General features: G+C 44.5%; 1 protein-coding gene across 1 annotated transcript in view; it reads left to right on the top strand.

The window, feature by feature from the left end:
- PITPNC1 (phosphatidylinositol transfer protein cytoplasmic 1) overlaps positions 1-18,678 on the top strand; it is a 232,988-nt gene that overhangs the window by 202,351 nt on the left and 11,959 nt on the right. Inside the window, exons 7-8 of the mRNA XM_070482114.1 lie at positions 10,721-10,876; positions 13,960-14,023. Coding sequence (XP_070338215.1) covers positions 10,721-10,876; positions 13,960-14,023 — 220 coding nt within the window. The remainder of the gene's footprint in view (positions 1-10,720; positions 10,877-13,959; positions 14,024-18,678) is intronic.

Raw genomic sequence — 18,678 nt, 5'->3', positions numbered from 1 at the left:
TTAGTCTATTATCAGCTTTTGATTTAATAAACTCAAGCTATCCACAGGCCAAATTGTATATCCTCAGTATGGATCGAGGCTATTAATGCATCAAAGCTGGTGTTCAAATAACACTGCTAAAATCAGAGTGAGCAGGGCCAATCCACAACACGCAGACCCAGTTCAAAGGCTGCAAACCGAGCCACGTCCTAACAGCCCTCCTTTGCGGGAAGAGCTTGGCTCACTGGCTATTAGGAGAGCTGGTGCCTGGTCTCTCACTGTCACACAAAGTAAGACAGCGTCTTCTCCAGTGTGCTTGAATGACCTTATTGGTTTTGATCAGAGGTGATCTTAAAACTATAGGTCATATCTGTTAGTGCTGAAAGGAACAGGTTAGCGTTATATAATAGGATGTTAGGGAGACATCTTCTGTTGCTCTGGAATTGGGACCAGGCCCAAAGCTGGGGACAAAGGGGTTATGACTCCACATTCCACAGGCAGCTGCTAATCACTGAGGCCAGGTACTCCCCTGAGCCAACCCAGATGGCCCAGCTGGCCCTGTCACCATGGCTCCCGTCATCCATCTCTCCCCTCTTCCTAGGCTAGATTTGGAGATGGGGGAGGGGAGTTCTCAGAGTCATTGGGGTGCATTTCTTTCTTAACCCCAGAGCCATGTGAAGAGAATATTTCAAGAAATTAATTACAGAAACCAGAAGATTTGCGAAAAAGCTGACTATTTGCTGACCTGGGAACCAACAGGACCACCTTCAGCCCTGCCATCCTACAAGGCCAGGGGGAGATTGAAAAGTGGCCCCAGAACTTTGTAGGGGAACATAGAGATCCGTGCCTGCTGTCCATCTGGAGATTTCTGAAGGAGGAGGCTTATGGAAGGAGCCCATGGCAGGGCCTGAGATGGAACTGTGGGAGACTGAGTCCAGGATGGGGGCATTCCTTTGGACATTACACAAAATGGAAATAATAGTGTACAGTCACGCATCGCTTAGTGACAGGAGTATGTTCTGAGAAATGCATTGTCGGGCGATGTCGTTGTTGTGCGAACATCATAGAGTGCACTTACACAAACCTAGATAGTATAGCCTGCCACACACCTGGTTGTATGGTACTAATCTTATGGGAACACTGTCGTATATGCGGTCCATCGTTGACAGAAACATTGTTATGCAGCACATGACTGTACTACTTAAGAGGTTTGTTGGGAGGAAAATTCTGGGATGTTTGCTCTGAGTCCTACCAATTCTCCAATTCTCTGACACCAACTGGGTGTCCAACAATTCGATTCAATTCTGACACTACCTGGAGTTAGCATTGGATCCCACAAGTTAAAGGGCTCGGTCCCACAAGACCACTCCCACTTTAGATGCCAGTCACAAGTCTGGGGTCACCGGTACTTCTAACCAAGCGGCTACAAGTTGAGGTTTCCCACAACCTTCTCCTCAGGTTGGAGAATTTGCTAGGAAGGCTCATTCAGGAAAACACTTGACTTATTTCACTAGTTTATTATAAAGAGTACAACTCAGGAAGAGCCAAATGGAAAGATGCACAGGGCAAAGTACTGGGGGAGGGAGCTACAGAACTGCCATGCCCCCTCTAGGCGTGCCACCCTCCCAGCACATTGATGTGTTTACCACCCAGGAAGCTCTCCAAATCTGTTGTCTAGAGTTTTTGTTTTTCAGAGGGTTTTTGGTGAGGAAGATTGGCCCTGAGCTAACATCTGTTGCCAATCTTCCTCTTTTTTTTTTTTTTTTTCCCTCCCAAAGCCCCAGTACATAGTTGTATATCCTAGCTGTAAGTCTTTCTAGTTCTTCTATGTGGGATGCTGCCACGGAGTGGCTTGATGAGCAGTGAGTAGGTCCACGCCCAGGATCCAAACCAGCGAACCCCAGCTCACTGAAGTGGAGTGTACATGAACTTAACCACTCGGCCACAGGGCCGGCCCCTGCTGTGTAGAGTTTTTATAGTTCATTCTCCAGCCTTCCGCTCTTCTCTCCCCAGAGGTCATGGGTGGGGCTGAAAGTTTCCACCCTCTGAGCACTTGATCTTTCTGGTAACCAGCCCTATTCTGAGGCTATCTGGGAGCCCCACCCTAAGTCACCTGAAGTACATTTCTTATTAGACCAGAAAGATTAAAGGAGAGAGTGTACCTAAAGTGCTTGACACAGATGCTGGTACACAGCAAGCACTTAATAAACGTTAGCTATGTGATTATTTTTGCCTCCTTTCGTCCTTCACTTGCTTCTGACTGCCTCTCTTGGGGTTCTCTTTTGCCTTCGTCTTCTCCCCAGCTCCGAAAAGGCTTCAACAGTGGTCAGTCACCCTCAGGGCTAGAGACCGCTGACTAGTAAATTATTCTGTGGTTTGTGCTCAAATTTTCCATTCTCATGCTTCCTCTTCTTAAAGAGTTCTGAATTTTCTGGCACTGAATTGTGACTGAGAACGGCTCAGAACACACACCAAAACACCCTCCCACCGCAACCACATTCACCTTTTTCTCTGCCTTTCTACTTGTCAGACGCACCTTCTGAGTCCAGCTCTTTTAAGAGAGTCGCTTTGCAGAGGGAGAGCACAAATCACTCAGTGTTTGCGGTACACTCCAGTGCCAAGAGTGAGCGCTGTAAAAATAGCACTTTAGGTATTAACTGCTAACAAAGCAAGAATTGGCTGCTTCTGGCTACGATTTGCATTTAGAGGGTTTTTTTAAAAGCTGATGCATAGCCATTGACCTTTTAAGTAAAGTTTTAGGTCAGTTCTCAAGCACACTCTGAAAGCTCCTTAGTTCTGGGTTTTGTTTTGTTTTTAACAGCTTTATTGAGATATAGTTAACATACCATACAGTTCACCCATTTAAAGTCTAGAATTCGATGGATTTCAGTATATTCACAGATACGGGCAACCACCACCACAATCAAATTTAAAACATGTTCATCACCCCAAAAGAAACCCTGTATGCCTTAGCTAGAACCCCCTGCTCTTTTACCCCCAACCCGCACCCGCCCTAGACAACCACCAGCCACTAATCTTTCTGTGTCTGTAGATTTCCCTGCTTGGGGCATTTCATATGAATGGGATCCTTTAATATGTGGTCTGTTGGGACAGGCTTCTTTGAAAGCTCCTTATTTATTTATTTAGTGAGGAGGATTGGCCCTGAGCTAACATTAGCTCCTCTATTTTAGGTGGGATGCTGCTACAGTGTGGCTTGACGAGCAGGGCTAGGTCCACGCCTGGGATCCGAACCTGTGAACCTCAGGCTGCTGAAGCAGAGCACGCGAACTTAACCACTATGCCACCAGGCCAGTCTTGAAAGCTCCTTAATTTTTATGTGTATCGCTTTCAGGAGTCAAGCTCAAGAAATCTTGGTCCAAATCCAGGGCTAAATTTTACCTGGTTGAAATGTCTGTTCACTGAATAGGAAGGGGAATAATATCTGGAAGAACTTGGAGTCTTCAAGAAGAGTTCCAGAATGCAGGAAAAAATCTGATACGTGTTGTTAGTTCATCCCAGCTTTAGGGCCAAGCATTCTAATTACATAATGCACCAATTCCTAGCCAGTTACAACTTAGCTCTTTTTCATTTAACATTTATCAAAACCTCCTAATTTCAATTAACAGGGCAAGCCCCTGTTGATATAGTCCTTTGTGGTTCAGACTGAAAGCGTAGTTAATCGTGGAGACTTTATATCTGAGTGAACATCAGCTAATAATATTGCCTCTGAGATGCATGCTGCACTCCAGCCAGGCCAAGACCTCCTGGGGCTGCTCCTTGCACCTCCCAGGTGTGAGACTGATGCTAACAAATGCAAGGACACAGTTTCGCATGGGCTCCACTAATGAAAAGCCCTTAGCATCACCTTTGTTCTGCTTTGTCCAAGTGCAAGATGGATGTCCAAGTCACACCTGAAGGTGTGACTAACCCTGTGGAGAGGAAGCCTCGTAAAGATGTGCCTGAACGGAAGGGGTAGCCAGCCAGGTCCATCTGGACCCGGGAGACAGCCCTGGCACCAGCTCATATACAGATAGGCCTTAACTACAAGGGTCCAATTTGCCATCTGCCAAGCCTGGGGAGCAGCAATAGGATCTGGAGCCAGAGCTCTCATTGTGGATGAATTTAGAAGCCCCCAGCCAGCCTGACACGTTCCCTGCCGGCCAACTGCTGGGCTAGAGGAGCTGGGCAGTGCCCTCGAGGCAAGAGCATCACTTTCAGAGAACTTGCACATCATGCATCACCCATCGGATTCAGCTGCAACTAGTGTGAGGTTCAGTGCTCTGTGACCAAGTGAGAGAGCAAGCTGTGGAAGAGTTAGTTACAGGGGAAGCTAGAAGATATGCCTTATGAAAACCTCTCTGACCCAGTGTTGGGGTTAAATTGTGTCCCTCCCCAAAAAGATATGTTGAAGTCCTCACCCCCAGTACCTGAGAGTATGACCTTATTTGGAAATAGGGCCTTTCAGAGGTAATCAAGTTAAAGTGAGGTTGAGTAGATCCTAGTCCAACATGACTGGTGCCCTTATAAAAGGGAGGACTTTAGACACAGAGACAGACCTGCACAGAGGGAAAACGATGTGAAGACACACAGGGGGAACGCCATGTGACTGGAGTATGCGTCTGTAAGCCAGGGAACAGCAAAATTGCCAGCAAACCAAACCATCAGAGGCTAGCAAAGGGGCATGGAACAGATTCTCTCTCACAGCCCTCAGAAGGAACCCACCCTGCCCGCATGTCGATCTCAGACTTCCGGCCTCCAGAACTGTGAGCCAATACATTTGGGCTGTTTAAGCCACCTGGTTTGTGGTGCTTCGTTATGGCAGCCCTAGCAAATGAATACAGCTGGGTTCCCCATTAGGGCAAAGAGCTCCACCCCAGCTTGGAAGATTACTGGAAGGAAACGATTGCACTTCTCTGTGTGTAGCTCCCAACTCTTCAAGAGGAAAGCTTTGAAGTAACCCCTGAGATGCTCAGAGCCTGTCTGACTTCAAGACTGACCTATCTTGCCATTGGGAGACAGCTGCCCAGTGTAGTCACCTGCCAGGGAAGCTCCCAGCTTGGCTGGTGCCAGCTCCTGCATGTGCCACCACGTGGTTCTGGAGCCCCGGTAAAGTCGCTTCCTTAAGGGAGCAGCCTACATTAGGGCAGTCTGCTTTGCTCTCTGCTTTGTCAACTTGGAACAGGGTGTTCCTGCCACTGAAACATAAGAGAAACAGGGAGAGGCAGTGGGTCTAAGACTGAAGGCTGTCACTCTCCTTGGCCCAGAACCTAGTCGTAGAGTCTAATAAGCGAAAACCCTTCCCTTGGGATTTCTTCCACCAATGTCCATTTATGGACATTGCCAGGTGATAGCTTCTAGAACATGGAAATGTCCAACCAGCCTTTCAGTGGCACAAGGACACCTGCATGATGTAGGCAGTCATTTTTGTTGGTGCTTATCAGCATTTTTCTATATACTTGACCACAGGATAACAATAAAGTAATAATAATCCTACAGCACTTCAATAGACCTGCTGCCTCTCTTTTGAGGAGCTTAATGAGATTTGAAGCAATTGCATTTTGGTGTCTCATAAGGATGTTTCTGTGTCACATGCTTCTTATCTCTATGGGGTTTCTCCTATGAATCATGCACCATCTATTGAGTGTCGGACTGGGGACTTTGCCCGAATTAGCCAATTTAAGCCTTGCAACAACCCACACAGAGTTAGCGTTAACACCATCCTGCAGATGAGGAGACGGAAGCTCTCCTCTGACAGACTGTGCCAGCATTTCAGATGAGAACGTCCTGTCCGCATGGTGTAGGGGTTGGGAGTCAGGCTGCCCTGAGCTTGAATCCTAAAGGACTGTGGATAAGTGACCGTTCATCTCTGAGCTTCAGCTTCCTCATCTGGGACACAGATGATGTTTGTACCTTATAGCTTAGCTGTACATTCAGATCACCAGGGGAACTTTTGAAACACTCGTTGCCCAGACCGCACCCAAGGCCAATTAGATCAGAAGCATTGGGGTTTAACCTTTCTCCTCATCCCCAGAGGCTTCGCTCACAGTTCTGGAGGCCAGAAGTCCTAAATCAAGGTGAGGCTCTAGGGGAGAACCCTCCCTTGCCTCTTCCAGCTTCTGGTGGCTCCAGTTCTTTGGTTGATGGCTGCATTATCTCCAATCTCTGCCTCCAACTTCATGTGGCCTCCTCTCTGTGTCTTTTCCTTTTCTGTCTCTTTTAAGAACATTTGTCATTGGATTTAGGGCCCATCTTCTTAATCTAAGATGATCTCATCTCAAGATCCTTAGCTTTGTGACATCTGCAAAGACCTTTTTTCCAAAATAAGATCACATCCGTAGGTACTGGGATGAGGACTTGGACATATCTTTTTGGGTGTCACCATTCAATCCACTACAGACAACTTTCACTGTATTTTCTGATTGCACTGGGTTGGGATCCAGCAGGAGAGTCGAGATGCGTAATCTCTCAGTCACACTAATATCAAACTTTATGTCCTTTTAAAATAGGTCAAACCCTAAAACCAAAGTGTGAGAAGGCCCAGGAGATTCGTAGCATCAGAGGTGAAGGTGGAGGTTTATAAACCTCATTTTGAAATTAGGAAACCTGGAAATGAAAGTTTACAACGTAAAAACATCCAGTTCTTGTATAAAGAATGATGTAAGTGCCATAACAGAGTTTGAATCAGGACCAAAATAATAGCTGTAGAAACACAAACCAGAAATTTAAAAAATTTAAAAATTTAAAAGGTTGTCAGAAAAGTCAACTGATGTGTGAATGAGGCAATTTAGATATTTATCTTCACAAACTCAAGTGAGAAAAGGAGAAAATGATTTCAAGAGGCATGGGTATTGAGGGCAAAGTGAGGAGGAGGGGGGTGGGGACATGAAAAGACAGAAAACTTTGCAGTGACCAGAATATTTCAGGTAAGACCCAGTGGTTTGATTTTTGTAAATCTTATTTATCTATTTTGCTCATCTTCATTCAAAGGCATTCAGCTGGATGCTCATTTCTGATCTTGAGTTTTGATTACAGGAGTCCTCTGGTAAATCCTTCTCCCTGACATCCCTCCAGCTCTTTGAAAGTGAATCCCTAATTATAGGCCATGGACGAGATTGACTAGATGAAATCAGCAGCTGTAGATATGACACCAGACTTGCAAAAAATCAACACACTGTCGCCATAAAAAGCCCAATTGTTAATTGCTTCTTTGGCATCTGGCTATAACAAAAACACCCTTTCACTGTTTCATATTAGAAGTAAATGTAGTGGAAAGAACATCAGGCTAGCATCAGGGGAGGCTGGGATTCTAGGGGGCAAAATATTTCATTTCTCTGAGGCCTCCGTGTCCTCATCCATAGCAGTGAGGACATGAAACCAAATTATCACTTCCAGCTTAATTCTATTCTGCATCTTGAAAATTCAATGCACTTCTCATTCCCATCTAGCCTCTTCCCCAAAACTTTATTTCACAATAACCTAAGATACATTTATAATTTTGTGGTGAAATCAGGAACCACATGCGGCTTTAAGCATCTAATAGTTTTCACAGGGCAGGCAGCAGTTCTCCGGGCTTATTCAGAACTGAAGTTTGCTGTGAGGCCCCACAATTCTAACTGTTTTGGAAATGCAATCCGCCAGTGCTCCGTGTTTAATGTTGCAGAATCATGTTTTATTCTTGAGAAATCCGAACCTGGAATGTACATGAAGAGTCTGCAATAGGTACCATTTCAAATTCAGCCGTGGTCGGCTGAAGACACGAGCTGAGGCTAGTCTATGAATCAGGGACTTGTGTCCTGGGAGTGGAGGATGCGGCGCAGCCAGCTGGTCCAGGGGCCTCCCTCTTCAGGCCTCTCCCAGGCCCACTGCACAGGATCTGAGAGGCAGGAAGGCAGCTCAGGTCACAGCCCTGGCTGTTACTTCATTTCCCTACCTCTGGTGCCTGCCCACCTGGCTCTGTTCGCTGGGTCCTTTGCCTCGTACACGTCTGGGTTGCTGCAAGCTTTGCCCTCATGCTTTCCTCCACTTGCTGGCTCTATGCTATCATCTGCTCACCCCGTTGCTATCCCAAGTAGGACAGCCTGCACTCAGGTTCACAAGGGTCCGCCCATGCATATTCTGGTCCACCATAGCGTGGAGAGCATGTCTTTTGAGCCTCAAGATAGTTGTCCACATGCTTATAATTAAACTCATCGCTTGCCTCTTGTGGGAAAGTCAAAGGGTAGATGGGGGAAGAGACCAGCTTTCCGCATTTAACTCCAGCTCCTGTATTTTAACTCAACAGGAACTGCTTGGCAGCTATGAATTTCCTTGTTTATAGCTTTCATGCGTTTGGCTTATTGGAAGAACTTTTGGTGTGTTCTGTGAAAGAACAAAGCAGCATTCATTCTCTTCATCTTTGGTGATCCAGTTATTGCATCTGTTTTGTCATCTCTTGCTAAGTAATAAGCCACCCCAGAATTTAGTGGCTTAAAACAACAGTGCATTATTTCTCACAATTCTGCAGTCTTGAGTGGGCTTAGCTGGGCAGATCTTCTGTTTCTCATGGTGGATGCTTGAAACATCGAAGATATTTTCACTTGCATGCCTGGTTTCTTAGCTGGAATGGGTGAGCATCTCTCCACATGACTAGCTTAGGCTTCCTCACAGCTTTGTGGGCTAAGGGTAATCAGACTAGACTTTTTACACTGTAGAAGCTTCTGGTTTCTAGCTTCTCTTAAAGGCCTGAACTGACACAACGTCTCTTCTGCCACATTCTATTGATCAAAGCAAATCACAGGCCAGTCTAGACTCAACGGGAAGGGAAATAGCCTCCATCTTTTGGTGAGAGGAACAGCATGCCAGCATAGTGACGGAAGGAATTGATGGTGGCGATCTTTGAAGATTATCTACCATAGTCTCCCCGGTGACACATCTCTTGATTTATTGGTCTTCTCTTTTTATTCTTAATGGCATTATATGGTATAGGAACACAGGGTAGGCAGGAATTAGTCCCCTGACCTTAAACATCAAATCTTTCACCAGCAATTCCAGGGTGCTTTGGAAAGGCATTGCTGCCTCTGCCCTGGACTGTAGGATTGGACAGGTTACTGAAAGATTTCGTTGACTGCCTTGGGAAGTGCAATAATGGCTGACATTAGTCGAGCACTTGCTATGGGCCAAACTATATGCTTATGCCTTTTTCAAGTATCAAGTTATCAAATTATTATAATCTTTCCAGGCCTGTGCATATAACTTATTTTATTTCATTTCATTTTATTTTTTTGAGGAAGATTAGCTCTGAGCCAACATCTGCTGCCAATCCTCCTCTTTTTGCTGAGGAAGGCTGGCCTTGAGCTAACATCCGTGCCCATCTTCCTCTACTTTATATGTGGGACGCCTACCACAGCACGGCCTGATAAGCGGTGCCATGTCCGCACCCAGAATCTGAACGGACGAACCCTGGGCAGTCAAAGTGGAACGTGCAAACTTAACTGCTATGCCACTGGACTGGCCCCTGTGCATATAATTTCATTGGCAGTTTCTGAGTTGGTTCAGGTGATAAAAATACAGCATGGCTAGGTTGATACCAAAGATTCAAAAATGCTACCCACACTCAAGATCATCAGCCCCTCCCTTCATAGAAGCAATTATTTCCTTGAGATACTTGTTATGCATCTCTTTTCCTTCCCTCCCTTCCAGAATCTTTTGTCAATTTCATATTCCATTAATTATATATTTGTCCCACTCTGGTCCCTTTCTAACCCCAGGCCTACCATCTTCCTGCAACTGATGCAAATGAGGAGGGACCCTGGAGGAAGGTCAGGGAACAGAGATCATCCAGGTAGAGTTGAGTCTGTTCTCTGAGTGGAGAGAAGTTCTCTGTGACCACACACAGACCACACCTTCCAGACCACACACACACAGCTGGTGCCCTCCCACACCCCTCAGGGCAAGGAAATCAGGTAAAGGGAGAGCATAATGTAATACCTGGTTCGGTACTGTGCCCACAGTGTGCGTTCAGTAAACATGTGCTTAGGATAATGACTATTATAATATTACTTTGTGCAGAAATATCAGCAAACCCAGAGCCAGTGCACACCCTGAAAAAATCCTGCTGAGGTAGTGCATAGCATTTTATTATGTTGCATTTATGTATTTTTCACATTTTATTGATATATAATTACATACCATAAAGTACACTCACTTAAAATGTACAATTCAATGGTTTTAGCAGTCTTTACAGAATTATAAGCCATCAACTTGCATCTAATCTTAAAACATTGTTTTTTTTTCATTTTTCTCCCCAAAGCCCCCTGGTACATAGTTGTATATTCTTCATTGTGGGTCCTTCTAGTTGTGGCATGTGGCACACTGCCTCAGCGTGGTTTGATGAGCAGTGCCATGTCCGCGCCCAGGATTCAAACCAACGAAACACTGGGCCGTCTGTAGTGGAGCGCGCGAACTTAACCACTCGGCCACAAGGCCAGCCCCTAATCTTAGAACATTTTCATCACCCCAAGAAGCTAGCTTGTTCTCATACCAGTCATTCCGCATACCATCTCCCTCCCCCAGCCTTAGGCCACTAATCTACTTTCTTTCTCCATAGATTTGCCTATTCTGGATATTTCCTATAAATGGAATTGTACAGTATGGCATTTGGTGACTGGCTTCTTTCACTTAGCTTCACTTATCCGCTTCCCTTATTTCATATTAATGATGGTTGAACTTTTAAGTTACTATTTCTTTGATATATTTTTTCCAGGATCCTAAACACTTCAAGTCAGAGAAGACAGGGCGGGGGCAGTTAAGAGAAGGCTGGAGAGACAGCCATCAGCCCATCATGTGTTCCTATAAGCTGGTGACTGTGAAGTTCGAGGTCTGGGGGCTTCAGACCAGAGTGGAACAATTTGTACACAAGGTAAGTGAACAAACAGCAACTCCTGGGCTGTGGACAAAGGAACCATCTTTACTGTAGGCTGGAGTACACAATGTACAACAGATGCAGAAGTGCTGAGCCGACACGAGGTCACTACTTCTAGAAAACGCTGTCTCCAGGGAAATGCATTTTACACACAAGTTTAGTTTTCTTCCACTAATAAATGTTTTACATTTCATCTCTCATTCTGTGATCTCCATGTCTATTGGGTAAGTATATTCGGAAAGTTGGGCTTTCAACACTTAGTCTTCCCTTTGGCATCAGGCTAATCTAGTTCCAGTCAGAAGTACTTGTGCTTGGTACTTGGGTACTTGGGTTCCAGGCAGAGGCACGGGGCTTACCTGTGTGCAGCTCCCAAGGATAATTTCCACTCAAAAGATCCTGCAAATGTAGATGCCTAAGGTAGAAGATGCCCTAAGAGACAGAACAAGAAATGCCAGTGATCCCATTAGATGGTGCACCTCAGCATTTCTGCTCATTTATTAATTCTGTTACCGGGGCCAGCCCGGTGGCACAGTGGTTAAGTGTGCATGTTCCGCTTCTCATTGGCCTGGGGTTCGCTGGTTCAGATCCCGGGTGCAGACATGGCACTGCTTGGCATGCCATGCTGTGGTAGGCATCCCACATATAAAGTGGAGGAAGACGGGCACGGATGTTAACTCAGGGCCAGTCTCCCTCAGCAAAAAGAGGAGGACTGGCAGTAGTTAGCTCAGGGCTAATCTTCCTCAAAAAAATAAAAAATAAATATTAATTCTGTTACCAAAGAATTATTAACAACCTCAAAACACAGATTTCAACTGTATACCCACTTTGGCTAAACATGTTAATTTCATGGCAGGAGCCCAGTTGGGGATGATAGTTTGTGAGGGGTTTCTAACATGACTCTTATCCTCATGGAAAACAATGGGAAATGCAATGCTGAGCATTGCCCGTTGTAATTCCTCCCATTTTCATAAAAATAAATACTACCCACATTGTCTCTACCTCCCAGATAGGCTGGATATCTGTTTATTTTTCCACTTAAAAACTGATAAAGAATAGCTTTCTGAAATTCTTCTGGGGGCCCTGAAATTGAACCTTAATGTGCTGAGCTTTTTGTTACTTAGATAGATTTGTCTGCTAAGATTGGGAGACTATTGACCATAAAACGTATAAAGCTTGAATTGAGGTCCAAGGAATAAATTGAACTTGGGCTCATGATAACAGCAGACTCTGGAACAAATTTGAGACAGAGAAGTACACTGAGCTCCTGCTGAGCTCCAGAACACATTCTGTCCAGGCAGAGGTGGGGGCCGAGTGCGATATACAGAAATCAAGTTCTGGGACCTCCTGTTTTCCTGCTATGTCCCAGATGTTAAGCAGGAAGCTAGTTGGGGCTCCCAGAGTAAATATTCTGCAGCCTGAGCTCTGTGTCTGTCTCAGCCTATATCTTCCTTGACTGCCTGCAACATCCCCCTTTTATTTTTTTTTAACCCAAAATGACCTGCTCTCACTCAGGCCACTAGCATGGTACATTTTATTATTTCCTCCTCTCACAAAGCATATTTGGACTGCCACAGGGCTCACTGTGTTTCTTTTCTCAAAGATCACTTTGGCTACTTTTGAGAATCTATTTCTTTAAAATACCTGTAACAGGTACACTCTAGTGATAGGCACTCCCATTGCCCATTTCCAAATATAATGAAGTGCTATCAGCACCCCAAAAACACACCTGCTTTGGCACATGAGTCGCTAATGAGTATCTGAGACCAGCATTGCATGGGTTTAAAGTGCCAGGGCTGCCTTTCTCTGAACACCTTTGTTTTTTTAAGAATCTATTCACAGTTAAGGGGAAAAAAATGTTCAAAAGCAAGCCATTAGCACATTATTGAATCCTTGTTTCCAGCAGACAGCTGTGTTGTGCTTAATGTAATAGGGTATATTTACGGATGCCTCAGTGCTGTTCTTTTGATTTCCATGAATTTGACACACTCAGCACTCAAGTGTGTATCGCTCCGTGTTGTTTCTTATTTTCACTACATTTCCTCCTCCCAAATCATAAAAGCCTCACTAGATATTCAGAAGCCTGGAGTAATAAACACTTCATTATAAATGCTTCCCTTGTTTCTGAAAATTCACCGAATTAAAATCCTTCATTTATTGAAACATGCTTGAACCTTCCACAAGAGGTTTTTGACAATTGCTGGATTTGTTTGGCAGGAAGAAAGGAATGTTGGACGGATAGTGCGAGTATCCAAGAAACATAAAAAGGCATATTTATAGAGGACACAAAAGAATACCGTGAAAGAAGAGCACATGAACAGTGTTACACACACACACACGACGATACATGTTCTTTTTCTTAGTCTTCTGTTGCCATTATGTGCACCATAAGAAACAATTTCATTCCTTTTGTCTCGAGTCAGGCTTATCATTCCCATTATGTTCTTTTCTCGTTCATGTCTCTTATTTTATCTCTTTCAATAATAGTTGACTAAACTGCTCTTTTTTCCCTTCTATTACATGAAAGTCAAGTTTAGAAAGATATTTATTTATCTCATATCCCACACCTTCCTTTATTAAAAAAAATAATAACCAATATTTAGGACATTTCATCTAAGAAGAGAGAGTCTTAAGTGTTTTTGCTTAGAAGTGACTTACTGCCTAGAAGAGTGTTCTTGATTTCCAACATTTGTGGCCTCCTGGCCCTTCCACAAATGAAAAATAGGACCAGTTTTAGGGAAAGATGAATGAAGAGAAAAATCTCAAGGTGATTAGCCTACCGATTCATTCCAATCACTGCCGTGTGACTGCCAAGTAGTTGTCATGAGTTGGTACACACTCTCAGCCTGACTTTCAAATAAGATGAAGAAATTAATTTACAGCAAGTATATGCGCGCCATCAATAGGACTGAGGGTGAGCCGGCACAAGGTCTGTGTATGTCAGCCTGTAATTGTCATCACATATGGACAGAGGGATGGAGACATTTGTAATTGTCACAATTCCTAGAATTGGAAACAATCTGTTTTCCAGAGAGTTTTCATCAATCCTCAGTTATTTCAACCTCCTTCTTTTACGTTTTTAGGTGGTCCGAGACATTCTGCTGATTGGACATAGACAGGCTTTTGCATGGGTTGATGAGTGGTATGGTAAGTCAACTGCCCCGAAATAACTTGCAGAACAACTTCATAACATGTTGACTTGGGCTTTCCGTCCATCTGGCTTCAACTGCTACCTAGAAAGACAACAGAAAGAAAGGCAGGCTGCTGCTTCCTTTATTGGGAATAGCGCTGTCCGTGGCATATAATGAAGAAGAATGTAATGATAGAAGCTTGGTTTAAAATAACCACAGTACTTAGTCAATGACGAAGGAAGACCTCAGTATGTTTGATGCTTGCATACTTGATAACACAAGGCTCCACAATTCTCTGTTGGATGGGTTTGAAACCCATCCTAATTTATCCCAAACTTCAATTCAAGATCAAAGCTATCTGAAGCATCATATCAAGTGAAAGCAGTCCTTTGATTTAGAGAACACTTGAAACACTCCCTCACCAAAACCATAAGGATTCGGCAAGAAACAAGGGCAAAGGCATAGGTGCCACCGTGATCCTGAGACTATTGTTCTGGCTTTTTTTGTTGGGTCATGATTTGGGAAGGGTTCAACAAGTTCTGCACATTTCCAGTAAATGGAAACAGGATTTGCTTCATCCCACGATGGATGGACCACCCTTCCCAGGTCCTCAGCACTATCGCTTTGTCCACGTGAATACTCAACATTGCCAGAATCAGTCATCAGAGGCTGGTGTCCTTGACTATAAATAGAAACAAACAGGCCCCACTGGTGACTTGGGTTAGATCAGATTGTCTAACGAAATGCCCTTCTCCTTGGCCGTTTCCTAAGTCATATTGAATTTGTTCTGAGTATAACCTAGATTGTGTTTTGCTGCTTTTCTGTCCTTGTTCCACCAATTCCACTGCCTCTTCTTAGCAGAAAGTATCAAATTTAAAGTGAAAAAATACATTGGACTGAATGGGCAAAGACAGTGATTGTTATTAATATTGTTAGCTATTTCTGAGCCACATTGAAAAAGACGTGGTTCTGTAAGCGACTGGCTTCTTTTTTTTTACTTTTTACAGTTTTCCCAGATCCTCATCTTCTGAAGAGCAAATGCTTCTTCTTGGGTTTGCCCAAATTCAGACCTCTGAAAGAGATCCTTTTGAAAGATCATCATTTACTCTCTCTTATTGCACACTCCCAGGATGCTGCTCACAGGCAGCAAGTTCACTGGCTTGCCACTTTGTTGTGAGGTCTCCCTAAGACCTGTCTGTCTGTGGTTGTCTTTTGTGAGGGGAGTGGAGGGAGAGTCTCCTGTGATGACTTCCCCTGATCAGTAATCAAATCTTTCTGGTTGTTTTCTCTGGGGAGCTTTTCTTAGATTCTTAGAGGGAGCACAGACCCCAGCAAGGGTTAAGAATTGCTAGTCTCTCCCAACTTGCATTCCTCCAAGCTCATGGTGTCCTTGCCACCAACAGTCAGGGGATATCAAAAGGATATTCCAAGAATAATAAGCTCAAACTGATTAGACATTTGGCAAGTGAACAGGGACCTGAAGGGCCAAAACTCTGCCACTTGGAAGACCAAGAAGCAGGGCACTTCAATAGATTTCTCTCTAGTGCCAGGATGCCACAGAAGACTTTCAGAAAAGGTGGCATCAAAAAGGGCAGCCAGGTTCTGATTAAGAGAACAAAACTGCAAGCCTGTTGATCAGAAAAGAGGGTTTGAGTAGAGGTAGGATACAGAAAGAGAAAAAAATGTGGACAGGCATCTAGTAAGTGAACGGCTCAGGCACAGAGGATGGGGACCAACTCTTTTCTATCTCAGCCAAGCCTAGGGCAAGGAAGAGACAAAGACTTTTAGTCCTAAAAAAAAGAAAGCAACCTCAGGCTATTACAGGGCCCTAAGCTAGGATAATGCATCCAAGGAAATTAGAGACCTTTAAGAAGAGAACACTTACCTATTTACTTAGGATGGGTTAGATGGAGACAGGAACAACTCAAGGAGTCTATTGACAAAAAAAAACCCTTTCTGTCTCTGAGTGCACAAAAACAGCGGGTGGTTTATCCGGATGTTGATCATCAGGGTGCCTTGTACTCCCCAGAGAAGGTCTCCACCCCCTGTATACACAATCCTAGCCCCAACCCAAACAAGCAGCCTTTTCACTCAGCAAGGGGTCTGAGAACACCCCATCAATTTCATGTCAATTACTGGCATCATTGCTCCTGAAAGCTGTTTGCCAGAGAAACAGTGGGGCCTTCATTACAGATGGCAGACACTCAGTCAATCAAATGAATGGAAATGGCCCTGCCCACAGAGTGCCTTCTCAGCCCCTTATTCAAGGTAATGCTGGAGATTGTGGGCCATTCAGGTAAATGAGTGTGTCACTGTCCACCAGGAAAGCCCTTCAATTTTGGGTCCCTGATGTTGCTTATTTTTCTTTGGTCTATACAGGCTCAGTGAGGCTCTCATTAGTAAACGTGGAAAAGGTCAAAAGTAGAAAAATCCTTTCCTATTGCTTATAGCCCTGGTTCTCAAAGTGAGGTCCCTGGACCAGCAACATTAGCATCCCCTGGGTACTCGTTAGAAATTCAAATTCTCAGGCCCCACCCCAAACCTACTGAATCAGATACTCTGGGGGTATAGCCCAGCAATCTGTGTTTTAACAAGCCCTCCAGATGATTCTGATGCTCACTAAAGTTTAAGAACAACTTTAAATCAGATTAGATTGCAAGGACAGTTTAATTAACTCAGTCCAAACAGGTTAAACTAGAGAATGGTAGATGTCTTCAGGGCCAACTGCAAACTCTGATGCTTTGTAAGAAGTGGAAAAAGACACCTCTCCTGGACAGATTCAGCAGGTGCTATCGGCTTAGAGCTGAATTTTAGCCCCGTTGACCTCCTGGGCTGTATGGTCATACCATGCACAAACTGTGTACTCTTATGCATAGCAGCCCTGGGTGTCTTGCTCCCTAATTAGACTCACCACCTCCAGTGCTCAATTAAGAGGTTAAAAAAAAAAGACATAGGTGGTGATGGTTATCTTTTCTTGCCCAAAGATTAATTTTGTATCTTTTCTCAGTTTCAGCATTTGGCTGTGGCATAACTATTTCCCTAAACAGGTTTTATTCTGCTCATGTTCATTGTAAAGTGTAACAATTTCCACTGTTGGAGGAGTTGAGTTTGTCTTTTAAGGCCTTGATTGGTCTTTATCCATGAGCCTTGGGTCTCTTTTACATGAGAAAAGAAACACCACCACATTTCAGAAGATGGGGTGAGAGGGGAGGTAGATAAAAATAGACATTCCAGCTTCACAAAAGCATGGTCTGCTTTTACAAATCTGACGGTATTTTTTTTTATGGTATCATGATGTACAGAAGTTTTTCTTTTAATTTTAACATAGTTGGATTTACTAGTATTTTTTCTTTGTGATGTGTCCTTCCTGTCTTTTTTTTGTTCTCGTGAGGAAGATTGGCCCTGAGCTAACATCCATTGCCAATCTTCCTCCATTTTTTATGTGGGATGCCGCCCACATAGCATGGCTTGATGAGCAGTGTATATGTCCGTGCCTGAGATCTGAACCCATGAACCCCAGGCTGCCAAAGCAGAGCGCACAAACTTAACCACTACACCACTGGGCCGGGCCCTTGACAGTATTTTGAGAGGAATATAGAGGATTGCCAGAGAGAGGCTGTAATTAAGTGGAACCTCATGAATGTCCTTGAAATCCTGACCCTTCCAAAAAAGTATGGACAGTAGTTCTGGCTAGTATGGCTGAGACTCCTTCATGAAAGTGACTTAGAAATCCTTCTGTAGTCTCCAGAGAAAGTCCAACAATGAGTGAAGCAAGCTCCAGGTCGAGAAAGAAGCCTGCTTAGGGACTAGCATCAGTTGGTTGAGTTCACCAAGCCGGCGTTTTCCAATGGCCTCAGGTTTCCTGAAATATGAACTTGAGTGTCTTGGCTCTTACACAACATCTCGTATGTGTGCTTACATCTATTTTTCTGGGGAGAGAACTCAAAGATTTCCACCAGATTTTCAAAGGGATCTGTGACCTCCTCCACCTCCCCAAATCAAGAACTATGGAGGGGCCGGCTCCATGGCCGAGTGGTTAAGTTCATGTGCTCTGCTGCAGCGGCCCAGGGTTCGGATCCTGGGCGCAGACATGGCACCGCTCGTCAGGCCACGTTGAGGCGGCATCCCACATCCCACAACTAGAAGGACCTGCAACTAAGATATACAACTATGTACCGGGGGCGGGGGTGGGGGGGGGAGGGGTGGGGGGGGAGGGGTGGGGGGGCGTGGTTGGGAAATAAAGCAGTAAAAGAAAAAAAAAAAGATTGGCAACAGTTGTTAGCCCAGGTGCCAATCCTTAAAAAAAGAAAAGGAAGATTGGCAACAATTGTTAGCCCAGGTGCCAATCTTTAAGAAAAAAAAGAACTATGGAAAAACTCACAATTGTAGATCACAGTTCTGGATCTCAGTGGTCTGAATTACATGGAAAGGGTATGCACCAAGCCTTGGATTGGCTACCTGCACTACAAGAAGGTGGAACCACCCCTAAGCTATTCATAAGAAGCATGTATTGAATTTATAATCATTTTAAAGAGTTTAGTGGGGGAAAAAAGGCACTCGCCAAGGGATGGCCACCATTTTGCTGGAGGTCAAAGGAGTACCAAATGTAATGCATGATTGCTGGAGCTTCCCCCTACCTGTGACCCAACCACTTGTTCTAGACTTCCATTT

This window comes from Equus asinus, chromosome 13 (assembly GCF_041296235.1).
Source record: "Equus asinus isolate D_3611 breed Donkey chromosome 13, EquAss-T2T_v2, whole genome shotgun sequence".
NCBI classification, from domain to species: Eukaryota; Metazoa; Chordata; class Mammalia; order Perissodactyla; family Equidae; genus Equus; species Equus asinus.
The sequence above is the reverse complement of the archived record's forward strand: the minus strand, read 5'-3'. Positions and strand labels throughout refer to the sequence as shown.